The sequence below is a fragment of the Ochotona princeps genome, chromosome 4, assembly GCF_030435755.1.
Source record: "Ochotona princeps isolate mOchPri1 chromosome 4, mOchPri1.hap1, whole genome shotgun sequence".
Taxonomy (NCBI): Eukaryota; Metazoa; Chordata; class Mammalia; order Lagomorpha; family Ochotonidae; genus Ochotona; species Ochotona princeps.
Genome location: NC_080835.1, coordinates 55,625,652 through 55,640,372, shown reverse-complemented (window position 1 = coordinate 55,640,372; position 14,721 = coordinate 55,625,652). Strand labels below are relative to the sequence as shown.

General features: G+C 60.9%; 1 protein-coding gene across 1 annotated transcript; it reads left to right on the top strand.

The window, feature by feature from the left end:
• Positions 1 to 2,449: 2,449 nt before the first annotated feature.
• On the top strand, positions 2,450 to 13,127 carry LRRC32 (leucine rich repeat containing 32). The gene is made up of 3 exons (XM_004589867.2): positions 2,450 to 2,945; positions 6,663 to 6,753; positions 10,442 to 13,127. The coding sequence occupies exons 2-3, from the start codon at positions 6,667 to 6,669 to the stop codon at positions 12,365 to 12,367; spliced, it is 2,013 nt and encodes a 670-aa protein (XP_004589924.2). The 5' UTR covers positions 2,450 to 2,945; positions 6,663 to 6,666; the 3' UTR covers positions 12,368 to 13,127.
• The last annotated feature ends 1,594 nt before the right edge of the window (positions 13,128 to 14,721 follow it).

The window sequence follows — 14,721 nt, the reverse complement described above, 5'->3', positions numbered from 1 at the left end:
GGCCAGTTCCTCCCTTGATGTGAATCAAATAGGGCCATCGGCCAGGGCCTGTTCCCTCAGTACCCCACATTGCCTTGCTCCATGCCAGCCCCTGAGGGGCCAGGGACACCCAGCCATCCCTTCACGCCTTTTGCTGCCCAAGCCACATGTTGACTCTCGATCCGCCTACGCCCCACAGCTGACACCAGCCACAGCTGCCATCCCTCCCCCACCCCTCCAGGAGGTGGCTTAGGGGAGCTGTGAATCAAGTGCATGTCCCCCCAGGGGGCAGAGGAGGCTGAGCAGGGGAAGATCTGGGGAACCCTGGGTTCTGCTCCACAGGGCAGAGCCCCCACCAAGGCTGTGAGGGGAACTCCCTGACCCCCAAGAGCCCACGTGGGTGCTCGGCAAGAGGCAGGTCTGGTTGGGGGGCGGGGCAGGAGGCCTGGCTCCACATGCTGTGTGACTTGGCCACTTATGCAACCTCCCTGAACCTTGGCTCTGTCCTGTCCCACAGTGGGTGTTCAGCATCAAACAATGGAAACCACACTGCGGGGAGGGGGCCAGTCCATGGTGTGAGGGGCCTTCCCTCTCGGGTTTTGTAGGTAGAGAGGGACAGCAAAGCTTCAAGGGGTACAGCATCACGTCCATCATCCCTCAAGATGTACCCCCAGTGCCTTTCACGGCCCCTAGCTAGCTCCTGGGTGGGACTCTCAGTTTTCAACTGGAGTTAAGGTAGGATCCTCCCCAGGTGGGGAATCTAGGGGGGTGGATGGAGGGAGGAGCCCAGGGCTTACCCTAGCTCCTCTCTCCAAATGCAAGTTCTGAAGACACAGGCAAGACCAATGGGTACACAAGACATGGAAACCTCGCCCACAAAATGCTGGGCTAGGAAGCCAGTTCCAGTTAGCCCTGGTGGTCTGGGAAGAAAAAGTCGCCCCCCTTGTGCAGGCTGCTAGGCCACTGCAGCCCTGCACACAGTTCCCCCACACCCTGCCTGCTCTCAGACTCCAGCTCAGCCTCCCAGCCCTGACTGTCAAGGCCACCGACTCCAATGGTCATCCCCTGGGGTCTCTCGGCAAGTCTAGAAGCTTCAGCAAGACAAGTGTCGGAGTTTTCTCTGCCAGTTACCTGGGGCCCGGTAGGGCAGAGGGATGGGGGAGTGGGCCAGGCCCTCTGCCTGGGGAACACTCACACATCACCATATCTCATCTTCATGCCAAACCAGGCCATCAAGGCTGTTTCTGGTCTTTATAGATCAACACACTGAGGTCAGAAGGACCAAGTGACCTGCCAAAAATCACAGAGCAGCTATGTGATGGAGGAGGGGCTGCCGAGGAGTTCCCGGATCCAGCACAGGTCCCAGGAGGCAAAAGGGGTGGGGGCAGGGGGGCTCGCTTGACTGCCCATACATCTCCAAATCATGCAGATCCCCATCTGGGCACTGGGTAAGGTGGAACCCCATGGACTAACCACAGCCACAGCCTCTGGGGGCAGGCCCCGGCCTGGATCTCCTCCCTGGCGGGCTGGTACCAAGCCCAAGAAGCAACTACCTTTTCATCACTTGAGGGACACTTAGCATCCATTGGATCACAGAGGGAGTGGGGTAGACCAGCCAGGGCCTCAGAAAGCACAGATCTGAGGGCTGGAGGGCTGGAGGGTGTGTTGGGAGGTAGGAGGCAGGAGGCTTGGATCCTTCTCCCTAACTTTGTAGGGGTCCCTAGCAGCACACCACCTCCCATGCGCCACCTCAGGGCAGCCTGGGCCACTCCTTAGAGAGCCTTGCCAGGTCTCCTCCAAGACCAGGTCCGACCCCAGGGCTCTTCGGCGGGCACCTGCCTGCACAGGTTGGTCTGCTCTGGGGAGTGGAAGCCAGTGGTGATGACCAGCTTCAGCCCGATTTGCCACCAGTCCTTGGGGGGGGGGGGGTGCGGTCACTGTCAGGCCAGGAAATTGGAGCACCTGGCCCACCCTCAGGGCTGGTGGTTGTTGGGAAGGAGGAATCCTGTCCCCTTTGTCCCAAGATCTGGAGGGCGGTATGACCCCCATCCTGGAACTGCCACCCATCAGAGCACAGTAGGTAGCACAGGCTACCTGGGAGAAGACTGCCTTCAGTCCCCAGCAAGGCCATCCTCCATCAGGGAATGCACCCACGGCTCTGAGCTGCCTGACTTTGGGGAGAGTTGCCAGCGAGCCCTTCTCCTTCCACCCCACTCCAGTCTGCTGTCTCACACGCTGGGTTTTGATGGATTCACCCTGTCCCTCACACAGCCACAGCTCAGCCACCTGACAGCAGCGGATGCTGACCCAGTCCAGGAGCGGAGGGAGGAGGAATCCAGAGTTCAGTCCAGCGAGCCGAGTGACCGCCGGGCCGCGCGGCGTCCTGCGTGCGGGACACCCCCTCCGCGGCCGCCCCGATGGGCCGTGCGGGTCACTTCCTTCCTCTGCCCGCCCGCTGGCCCTCCCGCTTGCCCCGGGCGGCGCCGACAGCTGGGAAACGGGGGCCAGGCCGGATTTCCTTCGCGGACCAGCGGCCAGTGGAGCCACCCGGGCCAAGGGACCCTCGGGGGGCCTCGGGCGCTCGGCACCTGCGGTTGCCCGCGCCGCCCTCGCTGCCTCGGCGCGTGTTGGCGACTCCAGCTCCGCGCCGGCCTCCCGGCCCTGCCCGCGGGGGTGGAGACGCCTCGGTCCCCACCCCCACACCGCCCCGACGCCGCGTCCCGGGAGGGCTGCAGGGCGCTAGGACCGCGCGGCGGCGCCGAGGGGGCGGGGGCGGGCCGGCGCTCGCGGGCTTTAAATGGGCGCCGGGCAGGCCCCCTCGCGGGTCGGCTCCCGTGGGGCAGCGGAGCGGCCGTGCGCCTCCTCGGGCCGGGACCCGGGGCCTGGCGCCGGGCGGGACCGGGGCAGGTGTGCGCACGATGCGCCGGGGCGGCCAGCCAGCGGAGCGCCGGACGCGCTGAGCCCAGGTAAAAGCTGCCCGGGGTCCCCGGGGAGCGCTGTCCCGCGCGGGGGACGGGGCTTGCTCCTCGGGGCGCACGCCGAGCGGAGCGGAGCAGGACCCTCCCTTGTCCTTTCCACCGGAACGCCTGGGGCGGTTGTTTTTCTCGTCTAAAGCTGAGGTCGGTGGTATGCCCATTTGACAGCTGGGCAGACCGAGGCTGAAGGCTCCGGGGCTGCCCTGGGAACACCCCGCTGGTCGAAAGCACACCCGGATTTGAATTGAGGTCTCCCGCAGCCTCTGCGCTCGAGGCCGGCTGGGCTCATTCCCCGTGGCTCGTGCGCATCTGTGCCGAGGTGGGGCGGTCCCACTGCGGGACCAGGGCTTTGGGGCGCCCCTTCCTTGCGGGTGCAGAAGCGGGAGGGACCCCCGCCATTCTTCCACCCCAGAAGCCTGGAATTCCGCCGTGGCTGCCGCATTCCTCTAGGTTAAGGTCTAATTCCCCATGGGGCGCACGTGTCTCTGGAGCCGGTTGGCCTCGCTGATTCACTGCCCAGGGCAGCAGGCCTCCTGGGACCCCCGCCCCGCCCCTCCCGCGGGCCTGGGAGAGCCTCAGCAGTGGATACCTCTGTGTGTGTGTGTGTGTGTGCGCGCGCGCGCGCACTCCTGTGTGTGCGTGTGTGGAGGGCCTTGGCCGCGTCAGATGAGGAACCAGGCAGAGGGGCGGGATTCTGCCACAGAGCCCCTTCTTCGGGCTGCCTGCGTGACTTCGGGTAAGTCACCTCTTTCCAGCTCCTGTTCTCCTGCGCCAGAGGGGTGCAGGGTTCTCCCAGGGGGACTGGAGAAAACAGCCTGGGGGCCAGGGGTTGTGAACACCTGGGCAAACCCCAAGCCAGCTCCAAAACGCTTATGGAGCCTGCAACCCCTAGGGGCAGCCTACCTTGCTCAGCCTCCCTCTCCTGGGCTGGGAGATGGGAGCAGTGGCTTCCCTGGTTGGGTGGCATTGGATGGTAAAGGTCACATGCTGGGAAGAGTGTCTGACACCCTTACCTAGGGAGGTGGGCTCCTGTCCCTCCCCTCTGCCTCTTTCTCCCGGATATCCTTTGCCATGGCTCTGAGTCAGTCCTCAGATGACCCGTTCCTTTCCTTCCTGGGTCTCCCTCCTCAACACACCTCACCCCGAGGCGTTCACCCCTTGTGGTCATCACATCACTATCATCACCACCACCTCCGTGGCCACTCTCCATCTGTCATCATTGTGGCTGGGGTAGCCTGCAGAGCCTGAGTGATGGGGTTTACCCATGAGCCTGGGTTCAAGTGACCCAGACCCCTCGGGGACCACTCATTGTGGGGGACCCTGTGAACTACGAGAACAGGCCCGCCTGGGGGTGGGTATGGACAGAGAGGGAGGAGGTGGTGGCCCCTGAGTGGTGGCTGTGCCTTCAGGCTCGGAGCTGAACCCCAGCCCCGCCCTATGCGCTGAGTGGATTCTACCTTGCTCTGCCTCCCAGACACTGCCACTGTAAGCAACACCTGCCCAGTTGGCCTTGGGATCAAAAATGAGTGATCAGGAAGTGACTGCTGCAAGGGGTGGAGGAAGAGCATTCCAGGTCCTGGGGAACAGCAGGGCAAGGCGCAGAGGCAGGAGTGGACCTGGCTGTGTCTGGGATTTGCTGGGAGGGAAACAGTGACAGAGAGACAACCCTCCCTGAAAATCTCCCAACAGCGGGGTCGTGATGAGTGACTTCTAACTGCCACTCTGGCTGCTCCCGATAAGGGGTTGTTGGACATAACCAGGCTGCCAGGGCCTGGGAGGCAGCTCCTTGTGCACAATGATGGGGGAGTGAGCTGGGCAGACTTGGGGTCAGACCTGCTGATAGCAAAGAGGGATGTGGCACAGAGGGGAGGGAGGGTTGAGGAGGACCTCTGTCACCATGTCATTGAGACTGTCACTTCTTGCCTGGCCCTGGACTCTGGGTCTCAGAGTAGTGGGCACTGGGAACACATGGCGATGTACCCAATGGAAACTCAGAGGGCCCCAGGATGTGGCCCATACCTAGGGACCCAAAGAGGCTCCTCTAAGGAAGTGACTCCAAAGCAGAGGGAGAAGATGGTGAGAGAGAGGAGGCTGGGGAGAACAGGCAGGCAGGGGAGCTTGCCCTGCAGCGTGCTGTGTAAGAGCAGCTCAGGGTCTCCGAACAGGCAGAGGAGCGTGGTCATGGGGGGCAGCTGAGGATGCAGCTAGGGGTGGCGCTCACGAGTCCAAGCAGGAGAGGACCCTGGAGTGGCATTCACTTGGAGCCAAGTTCACCACTTAGTGGTTGATCACAGTTACATCCCTCCCAAAGCCTCTCACAAAATCCCAATGCAGCATGTGTTCTTGGAGCACCTACTAGGTGAGGCTGATAATGTCGCTGCTAGAGGAGCCAGACTGGCTTGGCCTGCTGCTGGTTATCTGTATGACTGTGGGCAGGTTGCTTAAGTCCCCAAACTACCCAACCCTGAACCTCATTTTTCCCTTCCGTGAAATGGGAGTAGTGATAACAGAACTCAGTCATCCAGCCACTGTGAGTGAATGTCCAGTGTGCAGAGGAGCGCCCAGGGCATGGGGACTCCCAGGTGGCTCTTGCAGAGCACACATCTCATTCGCACCTCAACGTGGCTTGCTGTGGGTGTTGCTGACCTCAGAGAAGGAAGCTGAGGTGCTGAGTGGTGCAGCAGTGGCTGACGCAGGGTCATGGGGCAGGTCCGGAGGAGGGGTCAGATGGAGCAGATCTGAGTCCAGTGCTCGTTCCAGGAGGGCTTCGGGAGTCCTTCTTTGGTAGACCTCCCCATACAGATTTTGGTCACTGCTGAGCGTGTGTGTGTGTATTCACGTGCACGCCTCAGTCCCAGTACGTAGCCAAAGATGAGTCATTCCATACAGGACTGACTAAATGAGATGGATGGATTGGCTTGTGCACGCCTGGTGCTCAGCTAGGGTGCTCACTGAGGGGTGAGCCCCGCCTCCCCCAGCCCCACAGCAGCACCTAGATCCACCCTGCAGGGAGAGGACTCTGTTATCCCCTCATTCTGCCCCTGCCACCCGGCCCTGACTCTGGCTGCCTTGGCAGGAAGGGCCAGCTCCTTAGACCTGAGTGTGGCCACCTTCCTGCCCTGCTGCACAGCCCATGGCTTCAGTGAAAGTGCAGGGCCCCGGGCGCTGCTAGGGAAGCCAGCAGTAGTGCTGCTGGGGCAGGGCTGGCCTCCTGGCAGACTTCCTGCCCAGGGAACAATGGCAAGGACTGGAGACTTGGAGAATCAAAAGAAACGGGCAGAATAACATGGGGAGGGAGGGGCCGGGGCCCAGAGGGACAGAGCTGCACGTGGGGCCTGAGGAGCTGGCACGGGAAACCTGTTTGTGACCCTGGGGTGAAAGCTGAATCAGAGCCTGCCTCCCTGCCTCCTGTGTGGCCCGGGGCAGCCCACAGGGCCCCTGTGCCTCCTGTGCACCCTCTCCTCACTCTTGAAAACCCACATGTGACCAAGCCACACCCTGCTCCAGAACCCACCTCTCCTAGGTATGGCCCAAATCCCCAGGACCCGAGGTCAGAATCACTTTATGAGCAGCCACTGTGGCCCCTGCTTCACTCCCAACTGGGACCCAGGGTCCGAGGGCAGGTGCAGGCAGGGTGGGACAGTGGGGGTGCCGTGGGAAGGAGCTAATGGCTGACCGTGCCCTTTTTCCTCCCTGTCCCCTACGCAGAGCCATGAGCCCCCAGATCCTGCTGCTGCTGACCGTGCTCACCCCAGGCCTGGCCACCTCCCAGCAGCGACTCAAGATGCCCTGTAAGATGGTAAGTTCTGCCCCAGCAGGGAAAAGGCCACCTGCGGTCCCTATCACCCTGGGTCCCTCCCACCCCAGCCCCAGAGGCCGGAGCTTAGATGCATTGCAAGAGAGTGAATGTAGCCTGCCTGCATTTAGCAAGCACCTGCTAGAATGCGGCAGGTGTTTCTGCCCACCAGTGCTGCCAGGTAAAAACCATGGTCCCCATACTCTGGAGGAGGAAGCTGAACCTCAGGTTAGACGCCTCCAAGGTCACTCAGCTGGGCACAGTAGGGTGCCTAAGCTTTCTCTGCAGGGCAGTTGGTCTAGCTGGGAGAATGAAGGGTGAACCAGCTGGGAGGGGCTGCTCTGGACTGATCCCTCCCGGGGAAAAAACCTGTTCCTTAGCTGAGTAACTTGACTTGGGCCTGCCTGCTGATATGCTGCTCACCTATGACCACCTAGGTTAAATGTTGCTTCCTCCACGAAGCACCCCTGGCCCTTCCCAGAGAATGCTTTCTCCCCTGTGTTTCTGCAGTCCCCCAGCTGCCCTCCTCATCCACTCCAAGCACATGCCTGAGCTGCTGGGGATGGTTGGTGTGTGCACCTGCCTCACCTGCTAAGGACCAGATTTGAGTCACATTTGCTTCTTGTTCCTGCCCCGAGCCAGAGAGAGGAGTCCCGAAGTTGCTGTGAGCCTGGGATGGCAGGGGAGGAGAAACACATCCAGGTCCATGGGCAAGGCTAGCAGTTGGGGAAGTCAAGGCGGGCATGGGCAGGTGGAGGGCACAGGCCCTGCAGCAGTGCTCACTTGACACAGGATGGTGGCGAGGCTTGTGTGTGCCCACTCATGGCATCACCCTTGCTGCTCTCAGAGGCCTTCAGGGAGTCTCAGATACCAGATGCCAGCAAACACAGACTCATCCTCTGCCTTGGGGGGGTCCTGCTCAGAGAGGTGCTGGCAGAGGGCCGGTGGGCTGAGCTGTGGCATCTGTGATGTAAGACAGCAGGGCCTGAGCAGAGTTCCCAGGGAGAAGGGGACAGAGTCAAGATTTGAACCCAGCCGGCCATTGTGCTGCCCACTGCTTGGCACCTCGTTTCCAACCTGTCTCCCAGATGCAGGTGTGAAAGGGCATGGGTGACAGGTCCTGCCCCCTGCTGAGAAGGAAGCAGCTAGAATGCTGGCATGTCCTGACAGCCCAAAGAACCAGCCAGTGCCCTGGGCTCTGCTGTGGACAGTTCCCCTGGCTGCCTTCCCACCAAACCAGCCAGGGCTGGGAGCTGAGGGCGGGGCGGGGCCCTGGCCTTCAGGTTCCATCCCAGCAGGCCTGGGGGACCAACAAGTCTCTGGCCCTGGAAGGAAGTAATCCTGGGTCCTTCAGTGCTTCCGTCCTTCTGGCTCCAGTGCTCAGGAGCTGGTGCCTGGAGATACTGGGTGTGTAGGTAGCCTACCTGGCTGCTGTGTGGGCAGTGCCTTGGGTAGTTTTCAGGTGCTGACCAGCTGGGAGGCCCTGGAGGTGGAACCCACTTCACCTGCCCCTTGGGGAAAGGAAATTGCCTGCAGGAGTTCCAAGCTCAGAGCGTGAAGCCTGTGGCTTTGGCAGCCTCAGCCTCCACTGCAGCCTTAGAGCATGCAATGACGTGGAGATGAGGTCAGCCTGGCACAGAGCTGGTGTTTGGCAACAGGGATGGTCACTGCATCTCTGGTACAGACTCTTCTCTAAGTCAGGGTGTCCCTGGGGGCTGAGGGTGGTGACGAGGAATCTCTGCCTGATGGTCCCAGTGAGGGGTTGGAGAGGGAAGAAGGAGCCTGGATGGACAAGATGGCTGGGCTGGGTGCCCAACTGCAAGGGTCTTCCTGAGTCTCCGTGAAGTCACCCCTCCTGAAGAGAGCAGGCCCCATCCGCAGGCTGGATGGCATCACACACAGATGCCCGGGGGTGGGCAGCAGCATCCTTTGCCTATATCCTGTGGGCCAAGTCCAAGGTAGCCACATCAGCCAAGCCAGTTCTGTTCAAGGTGATCTCACTGTCTAGCAGGTTCCCTACCACTACCGCAGTCACAGGGCAGGAAGATAAAGCTGTGAGAGGAGAAGCAGTCAGAAAGGGTTCCTGGTGGAGAAGACTCTGCAGATCAGCGAGATGAGTGTGTGACTCAGGTCTGGTGGGTGTGGCCTAACCAGCGTAGAAAAGAGGTCCAGAGGTGGATGGGGGAGGATGTGATGGGCAGTGGTCAAGTGGGGGCAGGTGGATGGGGGAGGGTGAGTGGGGAGGGTGCAGGTCCATAAGGACCACAGATAGCCTTCAATGCCCGTTGAGGGTCCTGGGAGTTTCCCTGGAGTGTTTCAGGAGCACAGCAGACTCAGAGTGGAACTTCAGCTGTTTGTAGGCATTTAGCAGGTAGAGGGTGAACAGGGTGTGGAGATGGAGCAGGAGCAGGTGAGAGGGGCTATGGCAGGCTGACCCTCTCTGCTGGGGCCCAGGGAGCTGGAAGAAAGCCCCACCTTTGCACAAAGCATCCAGTCGCAGGAAGATGAGAGTGAGGGTTTTGGTTGTTACAGACCTGGGGATGAGTACCTGTCAGCTCTCACGGGCTGGGGGTCTCTGGGTCCTCTCTGAGCGATCAGATCAGATGGGTGGGCTGTCCGGCTGCTGCAGTAGAAGGAAGATATGGGAGTGGGAGCTGGGGCAGGTGGAACCATTCGCTTACTGTGGCACCAAAGTGGCAATATGACTCCATGAAGGTCACAGGCAAACTCACAATCATGTACCAAAGAATGCGAGTTGCCCCCCCCCCCACCCCCCGGTCATCTTTCCCTGTTCCCTGCCCATCCTTCCACCTCCAGGGGCCGCCTCTGCAGAGCTGGTTCCAGGCTTCTACTCCACAGGCAGGTGACTCACTGTGGGATCCCAGGGAAGGAGACCAAGAGAACTGATGACCAGAGTGCAGATTTTTTTTTAAAGATTTATCTATTTTTATTACAAAGTCAGACATACAGAGAGGAGGAGAGAGAGAAAGGAAGATCTTCTGTCCGATGATTCACTCCCCAAGTGAGCGCACGGCCGGTACTTCGCCTAACCGAAGCCGGGAACCAGGAACCTCTTCCTGGTTTCCCACGCGGGTGCAGGGTCCCAAAGCCTTGGGGCCATCCTCCACTGCTTTCCCAGGCCACAAGCAGGGATGGGAAGTGGAGCTGCTGGGATTAGAACTGGCGTCCATATGGGATCCCGGTGCGTTCAAGGCGAGGACTTTAACCGCTAGGCCATGCCGCTGGGCCCCAGAGTACAGATTTAATTACTCCTCTGGAAATGCCTTCCAGCACCATTACCAGCCTCATGTCAGCCATGGGACCATCAGGACCCACAGAAGGGACCAGAATGTGCCACTAAGAGCCCATCTCTGTGTGCTGTCACTACCTTCTGTGTCACTCTGGGTGATGCATGGCTCTGTGTCCTATAACCTGGGGTTGCCATTGGGGGTTTTTCTCTGTCAGTTTGTCCTTACCTCTGTCCATCATCTCTGCATCCATCCACTCATCAGACCCTTACTGAGGCCCACTCTCTGCCCAGCACAGTGCCAGGGGCCAGAACCAGGAGCAGGGGCTGGGTCGTGGTAAAGGAGAGTCCAGCAGGCAGCCAGGACTGCACAGGAGCAGCATAATCACCCCTGGAGACACAGTCCCGCTACTCCCACTAACGACAGCTGCTCTCCCTCTGCAGGTGGCCAATGAGGCCTTGTGCCAGAACCTGGGCCTGCTGCAGGTACCTGCCCTGGTGCAGTCTGACATCCAGGCCCTCGACCTGTCTGCAAACCAGCTGCAGAGTGTCCTGGTCTCGCCCCTGGGCCTCTACAAGGAGCTCCGTCATCTGGACCTGAGCGCCAACGAGATCAGCTTTCTGCAGCCCGGCGTCTTCCAGGCCCTTCCCCAGCTGGAGCACCTCAACCTGGCTCACAACCGCCTGGCGGCAGGCACCACACTCAACACCACCGGGAGCCTGAGTCCCCTGCCGCACGTGACTTCCCTCGACCTGTCTGGGAACAGCCTGTACAGCGACCTACTAGAGCAGCTGCTGGGTGAGGCACCGCGCTTGCGTAGCCTCTCGCTGGCTGAGAACAGCCTCACGCACTTGGGCCGCCACACCTTCCGAGGGCTGCCAGCACTGGAGCACCTGGACCTTCACAGCAACGTGCTGATGGACATCGAGGATGGTGCCTTCGAGGCCCTGCCCCGCCTGACCCACCTCAATCTCTCCAGGAATTCCCTCACCTGCATCTCTGACTTCAGCCTGCAGCAGCTGCGGGTGCTGGACCTGAGCTGTAACAGCATCGAGGTCTTCCAGACGGCAGCCACTCAGCCCCCGGCCGAGTACCAGCTTGCCTGGCTGGACCTGCGCGAGAACAGGCTGCTCCAACTGCCTGACCTGGCCGCGCTCCCCAGACTCATCTACCTGAACATGTCCAACAACCTCATCCGGTTCCCTGCAAGCTCGCCCCAAGGTGGCGAGGAAGGTGATGGCCCAGGCCCTGTGACAGTACCCTCCCGGCCCCTGGAAGCTCCCAGCAGCGGTGGCAGCTGGAACACTAGCAGCCAGCCCCTCTCCCAGCTCCTGAATCTGGATCTGAGCTACAATGAGATCGAGCTGGTGCCCCTCTCCTTCCTGGAGCACCTGACTTCCCTACGCTTCCTCAACCTCAGCCGCAACTGCCTGCGGGCTTTCGAGGCGCAACACGCGGGTGCCCTGCCCTGCCTGGTGCTCCTGGACCTCAGTCACAATGCACTGCAGGCACTGCAGCTGGGCACCATGGCCCTGGGCTCCCTGCGGACGCTGCTGCTGCAGGACAATGCCCTGCGGGACCTGTCTCCACACACCTTTACCGGCTTGGCCAGCTTGCAGAGGCTCAACCTGCAAGGTAACCGGGTCAGCCCTTGCGGGGGAACAGGGGAGCCCACACCCCTGGGCTGTGTGGGCTTCTCCGGCCTCTCCTCCCTACGCGTGCTGAACCTGGTGGATAACGGAATGGAGGTGCTCAGGGCGGGGGCCTTCCTGCGCACTCCGCTCACGGAGCTGGACCTGTCTGCCAACCCTGGGCTGGAGGTGGCCACAGGGGCCCTGGCAGGCCTCGAGGCTTCCTTGGAGGTCCTGGCATTGCAGGGCAATGAGCTGGCCATCCTGCAGGTGGACCTGCCCTGCTTCAGCTGCCTCAAGCGACTGAATCTGGCCGGGAACCGTCTCAGCCACCTGCCTGCCTGGACACAAGCTGTTTCGCTGGAGGTGCTGGACCTGAGGAACAACAGCTTCAGCCTCCTGCCGGGCAGTGCCATGGGTGGCCTGGAGACCAGCCTGCGGCGCCTGTACCTACAGGGCAACCCACTCAGCTGCTGTGGCAACGGCTGGCTGGCCGCCCAGCTGCACCGTGGCCGTGTGGACGTTGATGCCACACGGGGCCTCACCTGCCGCTTTGGCTCCCAGGAGGAAGTGTCCCTGAGCCATGTGCGTCCCGAGGACTGTGAGAAGGGAGGGCTCAAGAATGTCAACCTCATCCTCCTCCTCACCTTCACACTGGTTTCCGCTGTCCTGCTCACCACGCTGGCCACCTGCTGCTGCATGCGTAGGCAGAAGTTTCACCAACAATACAAAGCCTAGGGAAGCCCGAGAACCTTCCAGACCAATGGGTAGGGGAGCCTAGGAGCTCGGGGGGACTGACTCCAGGTCCCAAAGGGAGGCTGAAGTGCAAGGACCCTGATATCTGACCCCCACCCTGTGCTCCTTTCCTTAGGACCCACTGTGTCAGCCCATGATACACATAGGGTTCAGCTTGGCATGCCAGAAGGTGGGCGGTCAGGGGTGACTGAGAATAAAGCTGACCCCTCAGATCCACACATCTTCAGCAAGCACCCGCGTCCTCCCACACTCTGCTCCAGGCACTGAGGACATCAGGAAAACATGTCTGTGTCCTCCAGGCTCCTCTGGGAGGGGAACACGGCTGTGCGACCATGGCTCTGCTGCATTCCCCCACTGCCACCATGCCCTGCCACCCCAGGGCTGGTGCTGTGCCCAGACAAGGGAGCCAGGAGGGTATGCACGACATATTTCCTGGTATACTGTTTGTCACATCTGCTGATAATGACTCTTAGCCTCTGGCAAATGCAGAACTGGAGCCCTGGGAGTTGGTCCTGGATCCAGGGCTGGGAGGCCAGGAGCTGTGGCAGCTCCCACAGGGTCTGCTTTAGAGCTGGCACCCCCCTGGGCTTGGCCAAGCCCCCTGGTCATTCCCTTCCTGCTGTCACCCCCACCCCACACACTCTCCAGGTGCACGCCCCATCCCCAAGGCCCGTGGGTTCCCCTCTTCATTCTGGCCCTACTCTGGCTGCTGGCTGCCGCTGCTTCATGCCCACCTTGGAAGCCTGGGCCTGCCAGCCTCAGGGACAGAGGTATTCATCCTCATCTCATTGAAGAGGAAGCTCAGGCTACCAAGATCCCCCCACTGTATCCCCCAGCTGAGCTCCGGGGAGCTGAGCCTCGGGTCCCTCTTTCTGTCCCTGCAACCCAAACTTGGTTACTGCAAGGGCTGGAGGCTGCTGGGAGCACGGAAAGTGGCCTATGGTACCCCAACAGGGCCCAAACACCTGTGCTGTCCATGCCCTGTCTTCCTTCACTGCCTCAGTTTCCCCTCTCCCTCCCTTGAAGGCTGGTGTGGATTCTTCCTCTTCTTGCCCCGGCCTAATGTCCTTTCCTGTCCCTCCACTGAGCTGCGTGCGGGGATTGCTACTCATCAGTCCAAATTCCCCACTGCACAGAAAGGAAAACAGGCTTCACAAGGGTGGGAGTGGCTCTGTTGCTAACCCTGCAGGGTTTATTTTCCCCTCTAGAAAAAGCCCATGCAGATAATCCCAGTTCTCCCTGCTGGGGAATCAGGGGCCGTCTGTGAAGAAGGGGAGCACTAGGCCCAGCAGCCCATGCCGTCCCCCTCCTCCTCCTCAAGCCCCTGCCTGGCCCCTGTTGGGACCCTGACAGGTGCTCAGTGATGGGTGAGGAAATAAAAATGCCTCCTCTGCGCCCCAATGTACAGCTGGGAGAACTGAGGTCTCTGTCATGGACAGAGCCTGATGTCCTGCCTGGGTCCTGATGAGGAGACCACAGTCATGGGCACTGTTGCACACAACACTATGCCAGGTTCAGAGAGAAGGCGCCTGTATCTGACCTTGAAAACACTACATGGTGCTGCTGTCTGTCTCCCCCTGGGGGCCGGGCCACAACCCCGCCTGTGGGACCTGCTCTTTGTGTCATGAGTCTGAATGTATTAAAAAGTGATTTTTGGAGAACCTGCGGTCTGCCAACCCCTCCCCCGCGCATGGAAACCCTGCCTGTCTCAACTTCTCTTATCTCTCAGATCTCATGGCCTGGACCTTGGGGGCCTCCACCACCATCATTGACCTGCCCTCATACTGGCCCACCCTTTCCTAGCCCCCTATTCTGGGAAAGCCATGGCCCCCACGTGTCCCCATCTGCTGCTGCCACCCTTCCGTTCAGGCCACGACTGGCCCCTCTCCTCCATTCTCAGAGGCACACTGCGCCCTCCTGGGGTCCTCCCCCTGTCCCTGCCCTCATCCAGTCACATCTTTCTCCCAGACTCCAGCAGGCCTCAAGTCCTGCCCACTTACCAAAAGCCTGGCATGATCCCGAAGCCACATGCCCTTCGCTCTGCAGTTCCCAGGCAGCTTCCCTCAGCAGTGTCCCCAACTGCCCAGGCCCCTTAGCCTCTGCAACCCCATGCACACACACAGTCCCCTCCCCTGCAGGCTACCTGCTGCTGTGTGTGCTGTCTTTGTTCTGTCCCACAGAGGATGATAGCAGAGGCCTGGACCCTGGGAAGCAAGCAGGTCTGCCAGGGTCTCGCTGTGTGGCCACTCCATCACTCTCCTCTCGAGCGCTCAAGCCCAAGGTTGAGGGCCTGCTGTGAAGGGAGCAAGGCAGTGGGGCTGCAGAGCCTGGCTAAG

Coding starts and splice junctions, on each gene's coding strand:
- LRRC32 (XM_004589867.2), top strand. CDS start 6,667: ATGAGCCCCCAGATCCTGCTGCTGCTGACCGTGCTCACCCCAGGCCTG. Junction 6,754..10,441: donor TCAAGATGCCCTGTAAGATG/GTAAGTTCTGCC, acceptor CTCCCTCTGCAG/GTGGCCAATGAGGCCTTGTG.